A 22,104-nucleotide genomic window follows, 5' to 3' on the forward strand; every position below is an offset into this window, starting at 1 on the left:
CGTTTTTTTCCCGGTGGAAACAGATAAACAACAAGCACACACGCGCATGAAAGCCGATGTCGCATGGGAGGCCAGGAGAGCTCCCGAACCGGAAATGGCGGCACTCTGCGGGAGAAAACAATGTACCCATGAGCCTTTGCGCTTTTTACCGATCACCTATGAAGCAGGGAGTAGTAGGGAGTGATTCGTTCAACTATTCACGACGTGGCGCACTCCGGTGAACTCCATAAAGGATGCTGAGAGCTTGGAGTTACTTGTCACAATTTCCTTGTCTCTAGGTGGCGGCTGGTTTTATTGGGCTTGGGAATGACCTTGGGGTGCGGGTGATGCACCAACTTTGGCCTGAAATGCAACTTCACTGCACGGCACACCGTGCCGTGACACGTCGGCGCCAGCCGTCGTTGCACTTTCCACTTATTGTCAAAAGCAAAAAAGAAAAAGTTTTACTGTTTAGTTGGACCCTCGCCATTTTATTTTATTGCGAATATGCTTGCCGTTCTAAAGGTTAAATGCCACTGGGCTCTGTCGACTACAATAAGATAACAGGTGATGCCCTGGCACAACCGAGAGGGGAGGTTCTGTTAAAGGGGCACTGACACAAAATTTTGAAGGCGAGATAACTTCGGAGATAGATTGGTGGGAACACACATACATCATCTGCAAAATATCAGCGGCGAATACACCCTAGAACATATTTAAAATCAGTTTTGAAGTGTGTGAAACGCATCCGAGCAGCCAGCAGAGGACCACGCGCAATTGTAAATAAACAACATCCAAACACGTCACGAGTTTGTGTTTGCCGCTTCCGCAATACCGGCGTTTTGCGCCGGCTCGCGCAGCTCGCCGCTCCAATCGGAGGGCCGGAGGGCGGAGCTTCTGCTCTCGAGAACGAACAACCCGATCGTTGGCGGCGGAGGCGCCGTGATTTCGTCAGCTAATCGGGCAGCTGGCCGCGACCAAAGTTCTACAGCGATTCCAGGCACTCTGTTTCTATTACTGTTTATTACCATTGGATGCGAAAACGCGCCGGAGGCACGAAAAGCTCACTGAGCTAGCCGCACGGTCGCTGTGCAGGCGGCGGCCACGGCCGCGAAGTGGCCCAGGCCGGCGCAGGTAGCTCGAGTGATAGCTTGTTACCGCTGCACGAAATTGTCCCCAAGTCCCGACCATGGTGGCTTACGTGAGAAAGGAGTTAATGATGCGATGGCGGGTTGCATTAAAAATTGTCATCTGCACCGCTTACGAGAGCGGCACTCGAATATCCGCCGCAGTGCTGAGCCGAACACATCTGTAGGCGGACCTGTAGGCAGACCGGCCGGCTGCTCCCAGAGCGCGTCTTGCCACCCACCGTCTCGAGCGTCGCGCGTCGTTCTTTAGCCGCGGTAGCATTTGCACTCGCAGCGCCTGCGTCGCATCCACAGTCACTTTTTAATTAAAAGCGCCTCACGAGATCAGTACGTGGGGGCATTCGCAGAAACTGCCGTCGATGCGGATTCGGCAGTGCTACGGCTGCTCTGCTCTGTGACATCCCTCCTACGGTCACGTGGTCAGCTTTGTTCACACAAAATCCACAAAATCCATCGTTTCGCGGCACTCGCTGAAACCGAAACTGCGACTGGCCGCATTGAAAATGCCTCTAATTAAACAACCGTCGCACGCTGAAGCAAATGAGGTTTCTACAGGTTATAAGTAGGTCACTAGCTACTTATCGCAACAAAAAAAACAAGATGCAAAATTTTTGTGTCAGTGTCTGCAAGTAATGAGCTGCCTATGCTTGCCTTGCCCAATGCTGCCTGTTTTTTGTGCGAGGGGGGGGAGTGGCCAAATGGGAGAGGCATATCCTCTCCCGTGCGCTACCTCTAGTAAGCCTGCTGTGTACACTAAAAAAAAAACAAGTTGATAAACACTGGTACGTTCGTTATTTGGATAAGCACGACACACTTTCACAGTATTTTTGCTTAGTAAGAAGCATGTATATTACTTGGTCAATAATGCGAGTAATACGGCAGAATATTTTTTTCCCTGTTTTCTGAATGTGAACATTTCAATTATTTTTACCTTCTTTTTTTATTTGTCGATAGTATCGTTAGGTGTAGAATGAAGGTACACACGTTCTATCTTAGGTGCAAGACAGACCATTTTGCCCAGCTCTGGTCTTCTCTTGGTTGTTTCTCATGGCTGTAATAGTGTTATTTTTCACTCGTCTGAAGTCTAGTTAGGTGCAGCTGTCTAAAGCATCGCTTATCTCTAGTTTTTTCTTGGTGATTGCTCTGTCAGCTGCGAAGCTTTAATTCCAGGAACGTATGTTTGTCTAACTTGTCGAAAAAGTGTTCTGCTCGGTAGTGATCGAATGTTGAGTAAAAGCCATTTGAATTTTTTTTTTGTGTTTCCCAGTACTGAAAAATTGCTTATAACCGTTTCCAGCTGGAAATACTGTGTCCATTTTCATGTGGGCGCAGCGTCGGCCTCTTGCGCGCCGTGTTGCTTTCGTTCACGGCCGTGGTTCAATTGTGATGCGAAGTGCTCCAGGTAGAATGCCTCGATGCCAGCGCCGCCATGAATCGAGGCACCCTAGCTCAAGGGCAAGGCCAAGCGCCACCACATGATGTGAGTGCGATTATTAATAGATTTGTTAACGCCACAGCCCCGAATCGGGTTGAAACGAGGCAGACGAGTAGCTTATGTAGTGGCTCTAGGACAGGCGATGGTGTTTTATTTTTCTGCGAGGTGCGGGTGCAGGCACAGCAGCACAGACATCTTGGTTTCCAATGTTGCCAAGCGAATAAATCACCCGCTAAACTTATCAGTGAATACCATCTATAAGTGGTCATGCATGTCAATTTTGAGAAGCACTGCACTTTGCTGTTCGAACGAATGTAAATACATACCACACGTGTGCAGTCTGCTCAAATGTGCACTCTGGAATGTCTCCTCCAGCGCAGGAGTATGTGCCTTTCAGAGTGGTTTAAAGGTACCAAGGGACCACTACTGGTAGCTGCATGTGGAACATAAATATGCAAATGGATTGTTCCAGAACCGCTCCTTAAACTTTGGTTGCTGTGCTGAAATCCTGAGAACTTGTTGCTTGCCTGGTGTCTCAAAGACACTCTCCATGGACATGTCTCTGTAGGCTGTCTCCATAGAGACGAAAACTGGTTTTTTATTAGGCTGCAAAACAACCAAGTATTACAACAAAACAGCCGTAACAACTGTTACCGGTCATGGTATTCCAAAAATAGACTGTGGTTGTTTTCCAAAACACCCTCCTTTTGTCATTACAAGTGGCGTCATTGCTATTAGGACAAAGTAGTCTTTTCAATGAACGCAGGTTTTGTCTTCGTAAGCCCTATGAAGTGGCAGCGATCGGTTGGTGTGGCCCGACAGCCAATCTGTAAGGTGGCACAAGACCTACATAATTCCACCAGGGAACACCGCAGTTATGATCTCACGTTTAAAGCAAACATTTCTTTTATCCCCATGTACACCAAACACCTAGCTGTCTTGATACTTTCACGGCTAAGAATACCTGAATATCATCAGAGTGGGTAGCATGCTCTGCTTTTCCTTTTACTGCTTTGGTCTGCTGCTTTATATGCATTTTTTTCGCCGTGGAGAGATTTTGTCATTTTTGAAGGTGAGAGCCTTAGATCCCTGTTTCATGGAACACATAATGTACAAAAAATTGCTGTGAGGCGCGCAGAATTGCTCAAGAAATCAGAGCACGCACCAGGAAAGGGAAACGAAAGCGCCGAAGGAAGTTAGGTCACTGCCGCACGTTCAGTGCGAGCCGTCTTCAGAGGTAAAGGTGCCAACAGGGACAGACAGGTGGCTCCTGGCAATGGCGAGCGATGGTGGAACGAGCATTGGAGGGCCAAGTGGTGACGGGCACGGCCGCAAAGTTCAACAGAAAGGTCAACAGCAGACCAACAGAAGGTCCAACCAGGCTTTCGCTTTAACATTCTTAGCAAGTTTGAAACATCTTTCATACTTTTGTTTCTCACACCAGACAAACTGGCCCCAGTGTGGCCCCAGTGTAACCCCCAGTGTGGCTACCAGGACTATACGTGACTAGAACAGAACTCTCTCGATGCACGAGATACCGTGGCCAGCATGCTCATCACGCACTTTCACAGACACCATCGTGCACAGGCTATGATTGTTTCTCGCATTATCTCTGCAGTCGGAGCTTTCTTAGAGAATTATCTTGTGTAAAGCTTGCCATTTGGTCCTGAAGAGCTTCGGTGTACCAGCTGGCCTAATACCGGTCATCCCAAACACCTTTTATTAGAAAACCACAAGTAACCAATACCAGTTCGTGACCATTTCATAGAGAACTGGATAAACGCTCTTCAATTGAGCTGTCCAAGCTGTTCTGGGCCAAACTCGTTTCAGTTTACATTGTCATGACGCCAGCTCATGTGACCCGATCTCAGTTGAAAATGGGCTGCGACATCTTCAACGACGATCGTTTGGTTACACTCTTCATATTAAAAATGAATTATTTGGCAGATAGACTAGACTACCTTGTTTAATTTCCCAGAATGTCTTAAAAATGTGTACCAAATAGAAACAGCACAGCCATGCACTAAGCATCCTTTGAATGCACATATCAAAGACACCAGCAAACAGCCTCTGGTGTGAACATTCTGAAGTTATTTTTTGATGCCATGCCAAATGAGTTCAGTATTGACAAACTATAATAGTGCATGACAAAAACTCGGGCAAGTGCACTTGCGCTCTCGAAACAAAAGAGCATTCAATGAGAAAAATACAACACTCACAGCGGCAGCAACAATGACTAGCTCGTAGTTTATCACATCAACAACAAGAATGACCACACAGATATGCACTGCATGGCTTCACATACACTGTCAACGGCATGGGGAAAATGAAAGTAGCAGTCATTGCAAAAAAAAAAATAGGAGCTTATTTCTGGACAGAGTTCTAGCATGTCGTGTGCTCACAGAGCAGTGACCCTGACTGCTGCATTTAGTTTGCATACAACATGTTGACGCCGTTTCAACAGTGCCCTCCTGACTAGGACCGCGCTGTCTTGCATACCATCCACCTTGTACCGGTCATTGTCCTTGTCCCGGTCGCCAAGTCTAGACGGTTTTTTGGTTGTCAGCTGGCAGCGGCTGTCAACGCACTGAACACAACAGAGTCCGGTTTGGTGTACGTTGAAGAAGGACCAACCCTTGAGCAGAGGAGAGGGACGTCCATTGAAGGGCATTGTCTCAACCAGAGGCATGCTTGGCGGTGTGTGTAGTCACAAGGACTTTCAAGGAGCGACTTGCGTCAGAGGTACTCCAATTGGTCCAGAACTTCTCTGTGGTCCTGCATTGACATCAGGTAATTGATTAGTTAATTCTAGAAATGTACGGTCCGCCACGCCAACACAGGTAACGTCGCGTAGATAAGATAGCTTGAAGAAAAGCTTGAAACTTACACCTGGTTCATTTTCGTTTCAGCTTATCTGCTTAATTTTCCTTTTCAACACCAGTTAAGGTAGAGTGCAGTCTGGCTCAGAAATGCGTCACAGCTGCATACGATTTTTGGAACGTGCAGTTATTTTTCTTTTCTTTTTAAATGTGAGGTACGTGAAAACTGTGGGTGCAGTTGTAACATGAAAACTAGAGAACAACTAGCGAGAAGACTGCCTTTATCTCAAGCTTGATATTGCAACCCTTAGCTTCCTCACCCGCCATCAAGGCACTTTAATCAACAGTCCGGAGACATCATGCATTCTATCCCAGCTGTAACACGCTTTATACAAGTCTTTGTCTAGTGTCGCAGCTATAGTAAATTCCGATAGTTGTCTGCCATAGTAATGGAATGTGGACCCTTACTTTACCTTTTCCCTCCCCAAGAAAACAAAAGTCTGAAAACCATTACACCCGTTCCCACTAACTTCAGCAATAACCATGGAAGATCAATTGTACCTGGCTGCCCACTTCAAGTTAGCTGTCATTCAAACGAGCAGCACGCTTTTGGACTGAGTGACTTTGACAACTACTGACCATTCTGTTTAAATAAAGTCTTTCTATCCATCTGTTACTTATCTTGCTACTGCGTGCCTCGTCAAAACAATAGCGATTGTTCTCCCAACCAAAATGGATTTGCCAACTTTACTGGTCGCTACATCTCGCCGGCTGCAACGATTTGGTACGTGTACAGGCAAGTTGTACAGTAGCCGATCGTTTTTTTCGGACTCCGCAAATTTGGACTTGCTGGATATTTCGAACTTTTCCGAGGAACAGCCAGTTGCCCCATAGGAGTAATGACACACGGATTTTTCGGACTGTTCTTTTATTCTGATTATTTTTCATTCCCCTCCAGGTCCAAAAAATCAATCGGCTACTCTAACCTGCTTTTTGTAAGCCCCATCAGGATCGAGGGTTTCATGCCGTGAGCGGCAAAACATTAAAAAACATAAATCTTGTTCCAAGCAAACTGGTAACGGGACCACGACATTTTTTGCTATCGCTCGGTAATCAACACGCTCAGTTGCAAAAGTGCTCGAATCATTCCAAAATGTGAATTTGTGGGTTAAGCAAGCTCCAGTTATCCTGTAAACGCAAGTCTCAATCTTGAAACAACACGCAGAATGCCCTAATTGTCTTCAGGTCTAGTTTCGACATATGGTTTTCATTTCAAAAATTTTCGTTGGAATGGATATCTGTTAATACACTTTTATTTTTATGTCCTGGTCCTATTTAAAGATATTTGAGACAAAATTTTAGCTATGGTACAGTTACGAGACGATACAATACAATCACCTGACTACAGCTTTCCTAGACATCAGATTTGGCCTCGCTTTACAGTCAAGCGTTAATGCTGTGTAGGACCTTTTAAATAACCTTTTGATGCGTGCGTAGTTTTTGGCACTGCTTCCTGGTGAAAACGAAATAGAGCTGTCACTACAATGTGATTATCACCGAATCATTTTTCGAGGTCGCAGAGGTGTGAGGTTCCTCACATTATCGTTTCAATAGCAAGGCAGGTAGCAATTTCACAACCGGCTGATTGTAATGGCAGGCCGTTACAAATGGGATGACGGAGTTGCAATTGGACATTACAATTGGACATTACAACAGAATATAACAATTTGGTGTTGGGATGATGGCATATGCTGTGTCGCCGTAGGTTCTAACACATTGTGTGTTTAATTATACCCTGCTAATTTCAATGCTGTTATCAGCAGCCAACCTAAACTGAACTTTGAACTGAAATTTTGTACCGTTCGTGTTGACGCCAAAGTCGTTCAGGGTCATATCCCAACAAAACATACGAGGCTTTTGCGTTAATAAAAGAGACCATGCTTTCCGCTCACCTGCTCTCTAAGGAACAGCACCGATTGGGATATGAAGAGCCGCTTGCTGGCCGGGTCGTACCTCCACATGTGAATGGCGTGGCCTGCAAGCACGGAAAATAATGTTTCTTTCATTTCTTTCTCTCTCTCTTTCGTGGAGAAACCTCATCATCATCATCACCAGCCTATCTACGCCCACTGCAGGGCAAAGGCCTCTCCCGTAGATCTCCAATTATCCCGGTCCTGTGCTCACTGTGATCAACTTATCCCGCAAACTTCTTGATCTCATCTGCCCGTCTAACCTTATGCCGCACCCTGCTACGTTCGCCTTTTCTAGGCATCCACTCTGTTACCCTTAATGACCAACGGTTATCATGCCTTCACAATACATGCCCTTTCCCATTCCTCCTTAATTTCTACTAATATGTCCTTAACACGCGTTTGTTCCCTGACCCACTCAGCTCATACTAGCCATGAAATCGAGACAAATGGAGCTTCAAACTACTGGGCACCAATCACACTTTTACAAGAACTGGTAGGGAGAATAATACCAGCATCTAACGAACCTCTATATAACAAATTCCTGGATTTAATGAAGTTTTTCAATTCCCCATTGTCACCCCCATAGAAGCCCATGTGCTTGCAGCCTCTAGTAACGAGGGCATTGCGGTGGTTAACCTTGATTTAACAAACTTACTACAACTCAATTGGAGAAATGCACTAATTAACAGAATATTAGCACTTCTTTAATGAGCCGGAAGCTACGAAAGCATCTGGAATTGCCAAAAACAAAATTCATCATGATGAAGAACGGATCCCATGGCTAACGTAGCACCGACTTTAGGCTTTGCTTGTGTAGCATGACACCAGGTGGCAAGAGTAACTACACTTAAGTTTTTTTTTTTTTTCGCCCGTACCGCAAACTACCAAGCATTTCCACGTGTGAGTGCGATGTCAGTTCGTGACTCAAGTTTTGAGGTGCTAGGCCTGCCTGTGGGTGCGTGATCTCGCGCCTACACTTCTATCTGTAGTGTTGGTTCACCGGTGATGAGTTCTGCTGCCAGAAAACTAAGTTTTCTCTTTCCAAGGCGAGCTGGCATTTTTAAATTCCATCGCCACCTGGTACAGTATCCCAGCTAGCACCCTCTCAGAAATTTTGAGTGTGAGAAAGAGCATCAAGTTTGCAAAAAGGCACCCTTTCAGCATGAGTTTGGTTCATGAAACGCATTTGGAACCAAAAAGCGTCAAAAGGCAAAAGTGATACTTAAGTTACGTTTGTGAATATAGGAGTAAGTGACCTCGCTTCTTTGGAGTGTTTTGTAGTGCCTAGGCTAAGCTCATGCGAAAGTTGCAGGCGCGAATCAGGCAGTTTTTCACTGATAAATAAATCCTCGAAGGGTTTGTTCACCTTCACTTATGCCTATCATTCCGGTTTCATTTCTGCTTCATTCACCCGAGCCTAAACTCATAACCTGCATGTAATGAAAACCTGGAGGTAACAACAAATTGCAAACTATATTGTCAACTTCGTTATGTCCTGATTTAACTGTACACTGCGAAAGATGGATGTGTTTATACACACACCAACATACATGCACATTTGTCATTTTACACCACTGTCCTCATCCGCTAGTACTTGTTTGGGTATACACACAATACTATTGAGTCACCCTTGCATTCTGCTCACGGGTCACTCCCTCCCTCACCCACATACTGTATTTTCACGCATATAACCCGCCCTTGCATATAATCCGCACCCCCACTTTCAGCCCACCGGAAAAAAAAAAGTCATTCGATACAGGAAAGGCTGCATCAAAGCTACTGCTCAAGCAACTCATCACATACTATGTAGACAGAAAAAATCGTATATTTAGCAAGTAGAATACACTGACTGCAGGGCGAAAGTCACAACTCACTAATCGAATTCACTTGTGAGAGTGCGCTCGTCCTTGTTTTTTCTTCCTTGTCCTTGTATGTTTTGCGCAATCGCTGCCATGGAAGGCTTAGTCAGTGTTACTGCGTAGGAGCTTCACTGCACAACGTGCATTGCCGTGAAGCTGCACTAAAGGGGAAACCCCGCGTATTATCCGCACCCCCACTTCGCCACTGAAATTTTCGTGTTTTTGGTGCAGGTTATACGTGCGAAAATACGGAATTAGCGGGCAGGTGCTAGAATGAATGGAATACTAGAATGAATGGCCACACTACATGGGCAGAACACAAAGAAGCCACCCCCAGACCTGTTATCGCGAATTAGGCACTACTGTATGTTTGCGGCAGATGGTTTCGCAAATAATGTTCATGAAGCTCATGTTGCTCATTTTCGCTGTGGAAATGAAATAAGCTGTCGCAGCAGTGTAGTGCAAGCGCTACGCTGTTGTTGTTTTGTTTCGAATTGTTTTGCATCTCTAGTGAATTCGGTTTGGTTTGGATTCGCAGCGCATTGTAATCACTCCGGGCCGACTTCTTGTGTGAGGAGGGATGGTAACCAGGGGATCCCCGTTCGAATTAACCGTTCTGGATATAGACGCGTTCGAATTATCGGCGAGCTTTTCCCCCATTGAAATATACAGGGATGTGCCGGGACCTGCAGGGCATCAGTTCAAATTAACTGTAGGTTCGAATTAACTGAGTTTGAGTTACACGCTTTTGATGCACTAGTTTATGACCTAATGGGACAATAATGGCACTGGACATTGCAGCATGTGTGTAGGTTAGGATCAAATGGGACACCAACCCGACTGATTTGATTGATTGATTGCAGGGCTTAACGTGCTGACGCAACGCAGGCGATGAGGTGCGCCATAGTGGAGGGCTCCGGATTAATTTCGACCACCCGGGGATCTTTAACGTGCGCCGAAATCTCGTACACACGGCCGTTTTTGCTTTTCGCCTCCATCACAAAAGTGGCCACCACGGCTGGGAATCGAACCCCTGCCCTCGTGCTAAGCAACACAGGACAGCAACCCGATTTCGGTCTGTACCACTGGCCTGTATCGGTGCCTGTACCAGTGGCTGTGCCTGCACCAGTGTCTGTACCAGTGCCTGTATCGGTGCCTGTATCGGTGCCTGTGCCTGGTGACAGCAGTGCATGTAATGCAAACCAAGGGCAGTTATACCGTAGCATGGCGCACAATGCACACTCACCACTCTTTGCACCGATGTAGTTTCCCTTGCCATCGGCCAGGAAGAACTGGTCTGTCTCGAAGCTGAGCTGGTCGATGCAGCGCGTGTTGATCATCACATCCTGCGTGAGCGGCAGGTACATGGTGCACCCTCGTGGTTTCCACTCCTCCGTGTGGAACACGGACGCATTGTGCCGGATTGTCAGGAAGCTCCGGCCTGCGAGGTGGATAAAATACAAGTTTAGTCCATTAAAGAACCACTTCGTGCCAATGATAACGAGGATACCAATTTTATCACAAAGTTCAAGGAAGTATTGGGGAAACCGTATTTTTGCGATTGTAAGCAACCCCTACTCTAAGCACCCTGCCCTACCTTCAGAAGAAATTTTGGAAAAAAAGTTTGCATGCGAATCTTGGCACTTCCTTTTCATAGCATTCATCGCAAGGCAGATTTAGGACACGTGTCAGTGGGTCCAAGTTGATGTTGTGACAAGGTCATGCATGAAGTGTTCAGTTACAAAACCACTTCGACGGAACAGAAGACAACCCGCTGTGGGATACAGAAAGCGGCGGCTCAAACGGTATAACGGACTCGAGTGGTCAAAATTTTTCTCTTGATTGTTTGTCAAATGAAACAGTATTCTTTGCACCCGTCTCATCAAAGACTGCCGCAAGAAAAAATGTGTTTTGGGGGAGGGGGTTAATTTGTTTTTTGAATCTAAGCACCCCCCTCACTTGCGCATCAAGGTAAAAAAAGGGGGTGCTTAGAATCGAGTAAATACGGTATTAGGGAAAACAGATGCAGCAGTGGTGACTCCTTGCCCCCTCCCGGCAATTCCTCTATTACGTTACAGATTTTGGTTGACGCGATTGGTGGCTAATGACCTAAGCCTCTGCCAAGAAACAGCACTGGGAGATCGTATTGAGGCCTCTAGTTTCGTTTATTACTAGAATGCCGACACGCTGTTAACATGCTGATAACTATATCCCTAGTAGCACAGAATGTTGCCCGAACATTTCCACAACGTTTCCCCTTAACGTTGCCAAAACGTGGCTAATGTCCGCTTTTTTTAACGTTAGTGCAATGTTTCCCAGAAACATTGCGTCAACATGATATTAGCATTGCTCCAACATGGGGGCAACGTTTTAAGGGTGTTGTTTTAATGTTTGGATAACGTTGCTTCTGACGTTCGTCAACGTTGCTACACTCTTGGAGCAACCTTCCAGCCACGTGCGGGACACATTTGAACAACGTTATGAGACATTTTCTGATGACATTGCAGCAACTTTTCAGCTACATTTTCGCAACGTGCATACCACATTTAAGCATATCCCTGTACCATTCAGACGTTGTGATAACATTGCTACAATCTTGCAGCAACTTTAGATCCACACATTTAACATGAAGTTAGCATACAAAGAACGTTGCTGCAACGTTCAAGCAATGTTTTTATGAAGTTGCAATAACATTCCTACAATTTTGCGGTAGCTTTCCAGCTATATTTTAGAAAACGTCGCTATCATGTTCAAGCGATGCTTCCTACAACGTTACCGCAACTTTAAAGATACGTTTTTTCCCCACGAGGGCCGCATCCGCGCACTGTTGATATGACGTTCAATTGCAATGTTTCTCTTACGAAGCGATGATATTGCAGCAATGTACTGCAGGTAACTTACAGTTACATGTATCTAATATACATGCAACAATAACTAGATGAAAATATTATAAGTTAACTTTTTCCTAGACAGACGATTGTTGACTGCATGATAAGCGAGCACTTCAAACCTCGTCCTCATAAACTCCTGAAAGGTATAAACTGGCATTTTAGACTGCATGTTCATACATTTGATCCCTACACTGACCAACACACACAATTAAGGCAGTCGGGCAAAATAACAAACTAAGAAATGGCGGAATTTTAAAGCAAGGAACATGCCAGCTAGCGTAAATAACAACACTGACACTCTTTAAGATGAAAGAACATGTGCGTTTTATTTTACCATTAACAATCGATCCGAATACGTATTGTGTTAAAGCAATTGAATTTCGCAAGTACGCTGTTTCAGCCGTTGTCTTCGTTTTTCTCCTCCTGGGCTTGCTTGTTCTTCTGCCTTGACAAGTCAGTTTGATGACATACTTGACGGCCATGAACCCAGTAACATGGGGTTGTTACTGCCACGCTTCCGCGAAATGAAAAAAAGCTGTAGTTTAGGAGAAGTTGCAAAGTTGTTACAGCATAGACAATGTCTCACCTCTCAGAACACCAGGACTTTTGGCATACAATATGGCCTCATCAATTTTCTTGTACTGGCACTTCAAATGAGGTTTGACTGCCATTCCTGGAAAACAAACAAAATGGCATTGCTCTAACACACAGGGTGCTCAGAAGCTCACCTGCAGTTTGGATGACGCTTACTGCCAGATGAGCTTATTCGTGTGTCAATGTTGTAGTGCTGGTAAATCATAAGGTATTTCTGAAACAAAACAGAGTGTATAGAAGTGGTTCAGAAAACTGAAGTGAAGCAAATTTTAGCTAATAGAGAAAACCTTACCTTTAGGAAGGAATATTATAGCAAAACAGGCCTCTTCACTTTTCACTTTGTTGCTTGTTTAACTTTTTCTAATGCCCGTGCCAACTTTATGACGCACATCGCTTGAGTTGGTTTCTCAAGCATCCCTGGAAAACAGAAAAGGACAAAATACTTAATTATATAAAATACCTTACAGCTTTCTTTCCAGGCCATTGAGTAATTAAGTGAAAAGTCTTCGATCAGACAGCTTGCCAGAGAATTTTCAATTAACAAGAGAAGCCGACCAACTGATGACGACGTGGTACGTCGGCAATCATTGAAAGAGGACGATAATTACCTCAATGGCCATAAACATAAAAACGCAACGAACAAAAATTAGTAAACAGGCAAATGTAAAGAAGGGAAACATTACATGTACAACTAGATGAAATTACAACCGTGTATTTTCTTGGTTGCCTAATTTTACCTTTTGCTCTCGAAAAATGTGCTAAAAACTGGCTTGAGCTGTTTTATTTTCTTATTTTTATTTATTTTTGATCATTTTATTTATTTATTTTTATTTGTCATTTATTTTCTTTATAGTTATAAGCATCCGACGTAGACCAGCCTTTCACATGGAAAATATGTGAATACTACAAAGACGTCAGGCGTTGTTTTACATCGTAAGATGGTTCGCATAAGCAGCTGATAACATATGGCTTAACTGCAACGCTAAATTGTGTTCCGTTACAGCATGCCGCCGAAACTCGCGTGAAATTAAACATAACAAAGTTATATTTATTACTTGTATTTTTCGCGTTCGTGAGCAGCTGCGGCGAGAAGTAAATTAAAAGCCAATCGTACATATCAAGGTTCTTGCAGAACATATATACACTCGATTTCAGCATCATAACAAAAAATCTACTACTGAGCGCCCACCTGATTTCTCATTATACTCTTTCCATAAAATTTAAGTGAATACGTGTTCCCCTTTTACAACCGTACGCATTCACAAAAGCAAGGATATGCTTAGAAGTTAGAAACGGGAGGGCAATCTTGTTCCCGCACTTTTACGAAGTAAACTGCATTCGAAAGAACGAGGCGAGCTCAGAAAATCGAGCGCTTACCTTCACTGGTCGGTTGCTATGAACTTACCGGCCCGCAAATATTCGCCGTAACATCCGGCCACACAACAATATTTCGTATGACATGGTTCCTTCTCCATTCCGTTTGATTGTCACTATGGCTGCTCCTTTCTGAAAAAAGCGCGGGCATTTCGTCTACTCTTCCCAACCCACCGCCGGCTGCCAGTCGCAAAGGAGCATGAGGGGAGGACCCCTCTGCGAGGGGCGCGCACGTGTGCGCGTGTGAGAGGAGGGTAGGACGCTGGCCAAGGACGAAAGCCTTTTCTTTCGGTCTTTTTTTTTTTTTTTTTTCGGCCATCCCCACCTTCGCGCTCGGCTGCTGAAACTTCCTTCGCGACACACAGAAGGGACGGGACGGGACGGAGCGTCGACGAAAACAAAAAAATAAGGCATGCAGGAAGAAAGGAATGCGCGAGACAGCGTGCCTGATTCCCAGCTGAAGTCTCGGAAAAAGGCGGGGTTCCGAGAACGCCTGGCGCCCTGCTGTATTTCGTTTCGCGCCAAGCAGAACGCGACAAGTGTTCGATGCATTGGAACCTCTTACGAATAAAAATTACACCAGGAAAAATCTGAAGATAGTGTGTGCAATGCTATTGGAAGGGAACAAGAGCAAAAATTTTCAGGTTACTTGGAAGGTTCGTTTGTATAATGAGAAAAGATCCTTGAAATAGGCCAATGAGCTTTCGTACAGGCAGTATCTCCTGGAAAATGGGTGTCACACCAGGGTTAGGTCTTTGTTTTGTTTTATTGTTTCATATATGTTACAATATCATGGTGCTCTGACTTTGGCGCTCGAGGTAGGTGAAATGTCTATGGGGAAGTTGAAATATAAAACAGCCCACTTCATGTTGTCTATTTCAAACAAAGGTGCAAGGTGTGGACTAGTTGGAACGTTCGCTGATCAGAGGGGCTATAACAGTGACTAAATGTCACAAGAAGGGGGCAATTTAAAGTACATGAACTTTGGGCTTTAATCTATTTCATAAATCAACCGTAATTACTGCAGCAATGTATATATGAAAGGAAAACACACGATTGTAATTAGCTGGCGACATGTATACGGCTCGCACACCCATATGATGCACAGAAATGTATATAGCTTGCATATAAAATTTCTCCAGTAAATTAATTTTTTCGAGCAATTATGAGGATCCAGCAACAAGGCAATGTTTGAGCCTTCTATCTAGATTATTTTTGTTTAAGGATATACAGGCGGCAACATAAAACAACCCGGCCATGCATGCTTTAAAGGGGCCATACATAGGCTTCCGAAGGTCGCCATTGTAATCGCGCAATCGCTAGAATACCCATTCACGGCAACATTTACCAAATATTACACCTATTACACCTAACGAATAAAACATGAAGCAAAAATTTGGTGTCAGTGCTCCTTTAAGAGAGAAAGTTAACAGTGCGAGTCGCTTGTGAAAACTTAGCAAAATGGAACTGGAAATTTTCCTTGTCGATGCACGATTACCTTTTTTATAATGCAACCGTTTACTACCAAAGGAAGGCGCGCAATGTTTTAACAATAGGAAAGGAAAGTTGGGAAGTCATTTCTGGATGCTGTTTTCAGGGAGTTATGAAAGAAATGTGCGCGAACTTCTTAAAGATACGGCCAACACCTCGAATGAAAAACACGGCGTATACCCGATCACTTTGTCTTTCCATATGGTGCACGTTTCCCAAAAGAACACATCTCCATTGTAAAGAGGCCGCGTTAAATTTCGGTATGATGTCATGGTGAAGTGAGCGGCTATGGAACGTAAATGAAGCCAAGTCGGAGTAGATACCATTTGACGATGGCATAAAAAGCTATTTTCTTGTTGAAATTCCAGTTTGTTTATTTATTCAGCAAATAATGATTGCAAAATAACACACGGCAATGAAACCCAAGTTCTCATTCGTGCCTCACGACGTAGAAATGCTGCGCCGTCTGTTTCACGCGCGCGTTGGGTTAATTAGCAGGCGCTGTGCATTTGGCCAGTTTCCTGGATATATGCGGCATGCACATGGACAAAAACGCACCCGCGTGGCATTTGTAAAAGACTCACGAAAACAGCCCGATAGTTGGCCATACGTGACAACGCACAGTTGAGGGTGAAAGCTGCGCGGCTTTATCGGTGCTCAGCAGCTGTGTTTTGCTCTTTAAGTTTAATGATGCGTTAAAATCGCCCTAAAATATCTGATTTGACTGATTATGAGGTTTCATGCGCCGACGCTACACAGGCGATGAGGCGCACCGTAGTAGAGGGCTCCGGATTAATTTTGACTACCTGGGGATCTAATTAACGTGCACCGAAATCCCGAACACACGGGCATTTCCGCTTCTCGCCTCCACACACACACACACACACACATACACACACAAAAAGCGGCTGCCGCGGCCTGCAATCGAGCCCGCGTACTCGGGCTCAATCCTTGGACTCAGCGCTAGCACAACAGCCACTGTGGTGGGTTTCTAGAATAACTAAATCACACTATAAGATGAGACAATCGGTATACCAATTGCATGAGCGACACGACCTGCAGGGGCTGGTGCGAACCGTTGAGCGCACGGATGTTCCAATAAGAGCGCATTCGCAAAATGGAAAAGTTGGTTTCGTACATCAGTGAAATTCTGCTTAAAACACGTGATTATTTGGGTGTCATTTACACGGATCTAAGTTGATTTACAATGCAGGTATTGATTTTTCAGAGCGTGACTGTCGTGCCTAGTTGATTGGCTTTTTACTAGGTGTGGCACAGCGACGCTTCATTGCACACGTTCACAAATTTCGCGGGGACTGGACTTCACGGAAACGCGTCCATAGCCAACAAAAGCGGCCGCTTAGAGTTATTGTAAGTCCAATCTGTCCTCAAGAAACTCATGTGTCAGATGCACGCCGCCAAGAAATTTTTGCGTGTATACGTCGTATGCGTATATACCTTTAGGAAAAGTGAATGAAAAAAAAAACGGGTATAGAAATGAGGTGCTTCGTTGTTGAGTCATATCTTCAAATTATTGTGGGCACCCCGTAAAAAAGTAAAAATTTGTTCATCAACTCCATAAGAAAAGTGCGACTAGCACGACGAGTATAGAAAAATCATGATTGCTTTTGAAAGTGACTGTTTTTGAGCGATATTACGAAGGCTGAAGTTCAAATGGGACATATAAATGGAGCAGGGATAAGCAACAAGTAGGGGGCGAGGGGGAACACAAACGAATTCTTGTTATTGCATGTTTACTGATGAAAACAAATAACGCGCTGCAAAGATTGGCTTAAACTGAGCTTGCTATTCCGTAAAACTAAGAGGAAACATGTAGAATACAGATACAGTAATCCCTCGTTATAGCGAAGTCAGCAAGACGGCGAAAAATTTCGTTATAAGCGGTATATTGATATAAGCAACCACTCGAGAAAAGCTAAACCAGTTTAGCTTATTATACGCCACAGCTGCGAGGAATCAAACCATAATGTATTCACTGAAGCAAAACGTTATTCAGAGTAAGCTGTGGTGGCTGTTTCATGTTCTTGCCGGGCGAGAGCAACCCCTGCTACAATTTGACCATTTGACCAAGCAATGCAGGAGGCTATGGTCGCCGCCCACAAAAATTGGCAGCGGCAGTGCCCCTTTTATAGGGGGGCGTGCGGGCGTCACGAAACGCTATACGAGAGTTTTGCGCTGAAAAGCGCCGCAGATGCCGTGGCTCGAGACGGAGGTTGTTTGTTGAGCTCAAAAAATAAATAAATAGTAATAATAAAAAGATTAACCGTTCATTGGGCGTACAAAGCACAATCATGAAAACTGATCGGTTTCGCATTAGGGGCATTGCATGATCACTGGGAATTGTTTTCCCGAGTTGTGCAGCCGTGAAGTTTGCAACACAAGAGTTCTTCGGCGCCTCGTTGTCGGCGACACTGCCAATTCTACGGTTCGATTGCCAGTGTTCGCGCACCGTCGTGTCCGCGCCCTTGACCAATGTGTTGCGACGAAGTTCAATGACCCTACCACGAATTTGGACCGTTTGCCCAAAATGGGGATCACCCGAATCGAGCATGACCGGCTCGAGAAAACCGCCGGCGAAGTACCAGCTTGTGTTGACCTGCCATGTTGACAGCCTGACTCGCCACTGGGTCACCGCGGCACGGCGACGCCTCCGCTCGCCACTTAATTCGCTCTAAGCGGGTCAAGCTCTTCTGGCGCTTCGAGTAATACGGCCTAAAATGCATCCGTTTGGGTTGGGACCAGAATAAATTTCGAATGAAGCGATATTTCGAATAAAGCGATTTCGTTATAACGAGTGACTACTGTATTTATATTTATCGGACGTAGTTTTTCGATGATTATAATAATTACGCCTGCGTGACTAATAATAGAAGTTCGATTTCTTACACGTGGAGGAAATCGCCGCGGGCCCATGTGCAACACAAAGAAATGCCACTGCCAACACGATCATTGCGGGGGAATTTGCGGATGACGCGAGCTCACGCACGACACTGATAACTTAGTGAGGCTAGAAAGTATTGGCTATGATCGGGAATCTGCCTGCCTGCCCTGTTAAAATTCTGTTCTCCAACGTAAACGAAGCCTGTTAGTGTATTTTTTTAGCTTTACAAAATGATACAGCAATAAATGAGTGTTTTTGTAAGTTTTTCCTGAACAAAAAAATATTTCGTTCGCGCTCAACCTTCAATCGAAGGTGCCATATTTGTGGTATATTTTCATTAACACCAAGAACGGCGATGAGATTTACCCGCTTACTAAAAAAATGAAATAAAAACGAATTTCATTCATGGAACAGCCGGCGGCCATCTTGAAAAAAATGACCGTCTTAGAACGGTGCAGCACCTGGCTTGTAACGCACGATGCGCGGAATGGCGGTATTATTTTATTCGAGGCTGCATCCACTCTAAGATAATATTGTGTGATCATCCAACAAATGAGGGACTAAAATAAACGGATCTGCCGCCGAGTTTGGCTACGCCATCCGTCGGACCGGCACCACGCGTTTCTTTCGTTTTGAGAAACGTTCAAACGTTCACGGTTCCTTTAAGATTTCATGAGGGAATCTACACGCTCAGCGTGACACTTCTCCACATGCATTTCTGCAGTTTTTCGAGAGCTGTGTTTCTAAATGATCACACATCGATGTAGGGTTTTTGCGGTCTGCCTCTGAACCCAGCAAACCACGAAAGTCCATAGGATATCCACAAATGGTCACAATATCCAATGTCATTTCAGGACATTCATGTGATGTCCATACAATATGTTTCACCCAAGATCATCTGCTTGTGGACATCCATGCGATATCACTGCAAGTGTGCTATATAACATCATTACGCGATATCACTAGGACGTCCACAAATTTACATTTTTCCTTACACTGAGAATTCGCATTCATAGCGTGGTGTACATATAGGGGCCCCAGCCACACAAAGTGTGTCTTAGTTCAAATCTCCCCTCATCCCCGTCTTTCCAGCTCCAAAATATTTTCTGGCCTGTTTGTAACTCATATTTTAAATGAAGAGCGGGTAGTTATTTGATTTGGAATTTGAGCGAAATCTGGTTTGCCTTTATGTTTGATTCGCGAATTGGATTCGATATTTTAGGCTGCTTGATTTATGTGGATGAAGAACAAGTGGGACTGTTGATTTTCTCATTCAGTTGTAGGTGAGCACTGGTACGGAGGCTGCAGTACGGAGCCAGTTACGGAGCCTGCTGAGTAGGCAGGATTCTTGTCACCCAAATTTGATGCTTGGGATGCGAGCGGGTGCATTGCATGATGCAACCCACGCGTATTTTTGCGCGATGGAGTGGCGGGCCTCGTCCAGTCTTGTAACGTCGGGGGAGATGAGGGTGACGGCCGAGTAATTTTGCAGCGTTTTACTGCATCGTGAATAGCCTCGTGGCGTAAGCGGTCGAAGGCTTTGCGAATGTTCAAAAGGACGACAAAGGCCACGGTTTTTGGTAGCCTTCGCGTTTTCTAGTGCAGAGACAAGGTCGGCAATTGAATCCAATGGCACTGCGCTGGCGAGGAAAACCCGTCTGCGGCCCAGGGTTCAAGTTGCAGATTCGTGCATACTTGTAATTCGAGGCGTGCGAGCGCCATGGATTCGAGAATTTTGGAGGCAACGCTCGTGAATGAAATAGGACGAAAAGAGGAGAAAGGTTTGGGAGATTTGTTCTTTTTTAGGATGGGAGGGACAAGTTGGAGGCCAAATTGAGCAGGGAGGGTGCCGGAAGACAAGTGGAAGTTGCAAAGTCAAGAAGGCGCGAGTGCTGCCTCTCGGCTACGGGCGCACTTTTCCTTTTTGCATTTTGAATGACCCGCACGAGCTCGGCCGCCATGAAAGGAGCTTCAAAAGCCGTGCTCAGGGCGAAGGAGGGAGCCGGCGCGGGGGCGTCAGATTCTTCGTTTTGGGCTGCGGCAGGGTTTGCGCGAGAAGAGAAAGCTCGGCCACGTTTTTTCCCCTTGCGATGGAGCGGGCGAGGAGGGAGGGGGGGGGGGGGGGGGGGGGGGAGGTTGTATGTCGGGGCAGGTAGGGGTCGCGGAGATGGCGCGAAGCAAGTGCCGTGCAAGGAGGAAAGAATACTTTTCTTTCCTGCATGGGTGAGGCCCTCGTCCTGCAGTAGACAGGCTGACGATGGGGATTTCATATATGTGCGTGCGTGTGCGTGTAAGTGCCGTATTATATGCAGCTAAAGTACAGTAATTAAAGTACACGAGGCGATGGTACAGTGAACCAACATTTTCTAAACCAACCTAATCTAAAAACGTTGCAGTGAACTGTGGCTAAGACGTCCATTGGGCATAACCATTTGAACTTTTATAGGCGACGTAATTTCTCCAAAACTTGGGTTAGTGTGGCGTTTCACATAATAAATAAATGGAAAGCTGCTATACATTCAACATTCCTCAATATTGCGGCAACCTAGATAAACATGTACACAGACAATGTTAATTTGAAGGTTTTTCGTGAGCATTGCTAAATATGTAGAAACTGTACGTACGCGTTGATCACTTTTAACCCCACTCCCGAAATTAACGTATCCTGTAACTATATCGCAAACATTCAAGTGTGCTGTACGGGATCATTTGAATTTTTAGGCAGCTTATGTAACTCCACGTGAAATCGTTTATCATCATAAATATGACATTTGCCAACATTCGGCAACATTGCTGCAACGCGAAAAAAGCGTGTAAATGGCAGTTTCTCATGCGTTGTTTTTAAACGTTACATGAATGTATCCAACGTTGGCCCACATTTGGCAACATTGCTGCAACGCAAGAAAATGTGCATGTGGGCAACATTGCCTATGCGTTAAACGTTGCGTGAATGTTGTTGGATGCGTCCAACACTGATTTTTCGTTGGCCCACATTTGGTAACATTGCTGGAACGTGAAAAAACGTGCATACGGGCAACGTTGCCCATCCGTTGTTTGTAAACGTTGCATGAATGTTTTTGAATGGGTCCAACGTTGGCCCACATTTGGCAACATTGCTGAAACGTGAAAAAATGTGCATACGGGCAACGTTGCGCATCCGTTGTTTGTAAACGTTGCGTGCATGTTGTTGAATGTCTCCAAAGTTGGCCCACATTTGGCAACATTGCTGTAACGTGAAAAAACGTGCATACGGGCAACATTGCCTATACGTTGTTTGTAAACGTTGCGTGCATGTTGTTGAATGTCTCCAACGTTGGCCCACATTTGGCAACATTGCTGCAACGTGAAAAATGTGCATACGGGCAACGTTGCCTATACGTTGTTTATAAACGTTGCGGGAATGTTGCTGAATGTGTCCAATGTTGGCCCACATTCGGCAACATTGTCACCACGTTGTGTAACGTTGCCTAACGTTACACAACATTGGCAACACGGCAGAAACGTTGCGGCAACAATTTGTGCTACTAGGGATGCTTTGGTGCCGGTCCATAATACGTCACTACCGGCAATATTACGTCACTGTCGTGGCAAATTTCAGAGTTCTTCAATATATCTTCAAGGCTAAATACAAGGCTCTTC

General features: G+C 45.1%; 1 protein-coding gene and 1 long non-coding RNA gene across 3 annotated transcripts in view; both read right to left on the reverse strand.

Annotated features, from left to right (window-relative positions):
* Window positions 1–3,123: 3,123 nt before the first annotated feature.
* The window catches only part of LOC144162232 (uncharacterized), a 27,716-nt gene continuing 8,735 nt past the window's right edge, over window positions 3,124–22,104 (reverse strand). The window contains exons 4-5 of the mRNA XM_077692694.1: window positions 7,334–7,416; window positions 3,124–5,337 (exon numbers count right to left, since the gene is read on the reverse strand). Of these exons, the coding sequence (XP_077548820.1) occupies window positions 5,299–5,337; window positions 7,334–7,416 (122 nt within the window). The 3' untranslated portion in view covers window positions 3,124–5,298. The remainder of the gene's footprint in view (window positions 5,338–7,333; window positions 7,417–22,104) is intronic.
* Window positions 12,405–20,566, reverse strand: LOC144162377 (uncharacterized). Of its 2 annotated transcripts, XR_013320661.1 has the most exons (4): window positions 12,991–20,566; window positions 12,833–12,912; window positions 12,691–12,777; window positions 12,405–12,618 (listed from the first exon to the last, which is right to left on the reverse strand). It is a non-coding gene; the product is annotated as an uncharacterized LOC144162377 (long non-coding RNA). The 2 variants fall into 2 exon arrangements; XR_013320660.1 differs by having other exon boundaries at window positions 12,691–12,912.

Source organism: Haemaphysalis longicornis, unplaced genomic scaffold (genome assembly GCF_048455015.1).
Source record: "Haemaphysalis longicornis isolate Haplotype H1 unplaced genomic scaffold, Haemaphysalis longicornis Haplotype H1 scaffold_12, whole genome shotgun sequence".
NCBI lineage: Eukaryota > Metazoa > Arthropoda > Arachnida > Ixodida > Ixodidae > Haemaphysalis > Haemaphysalis longicornis.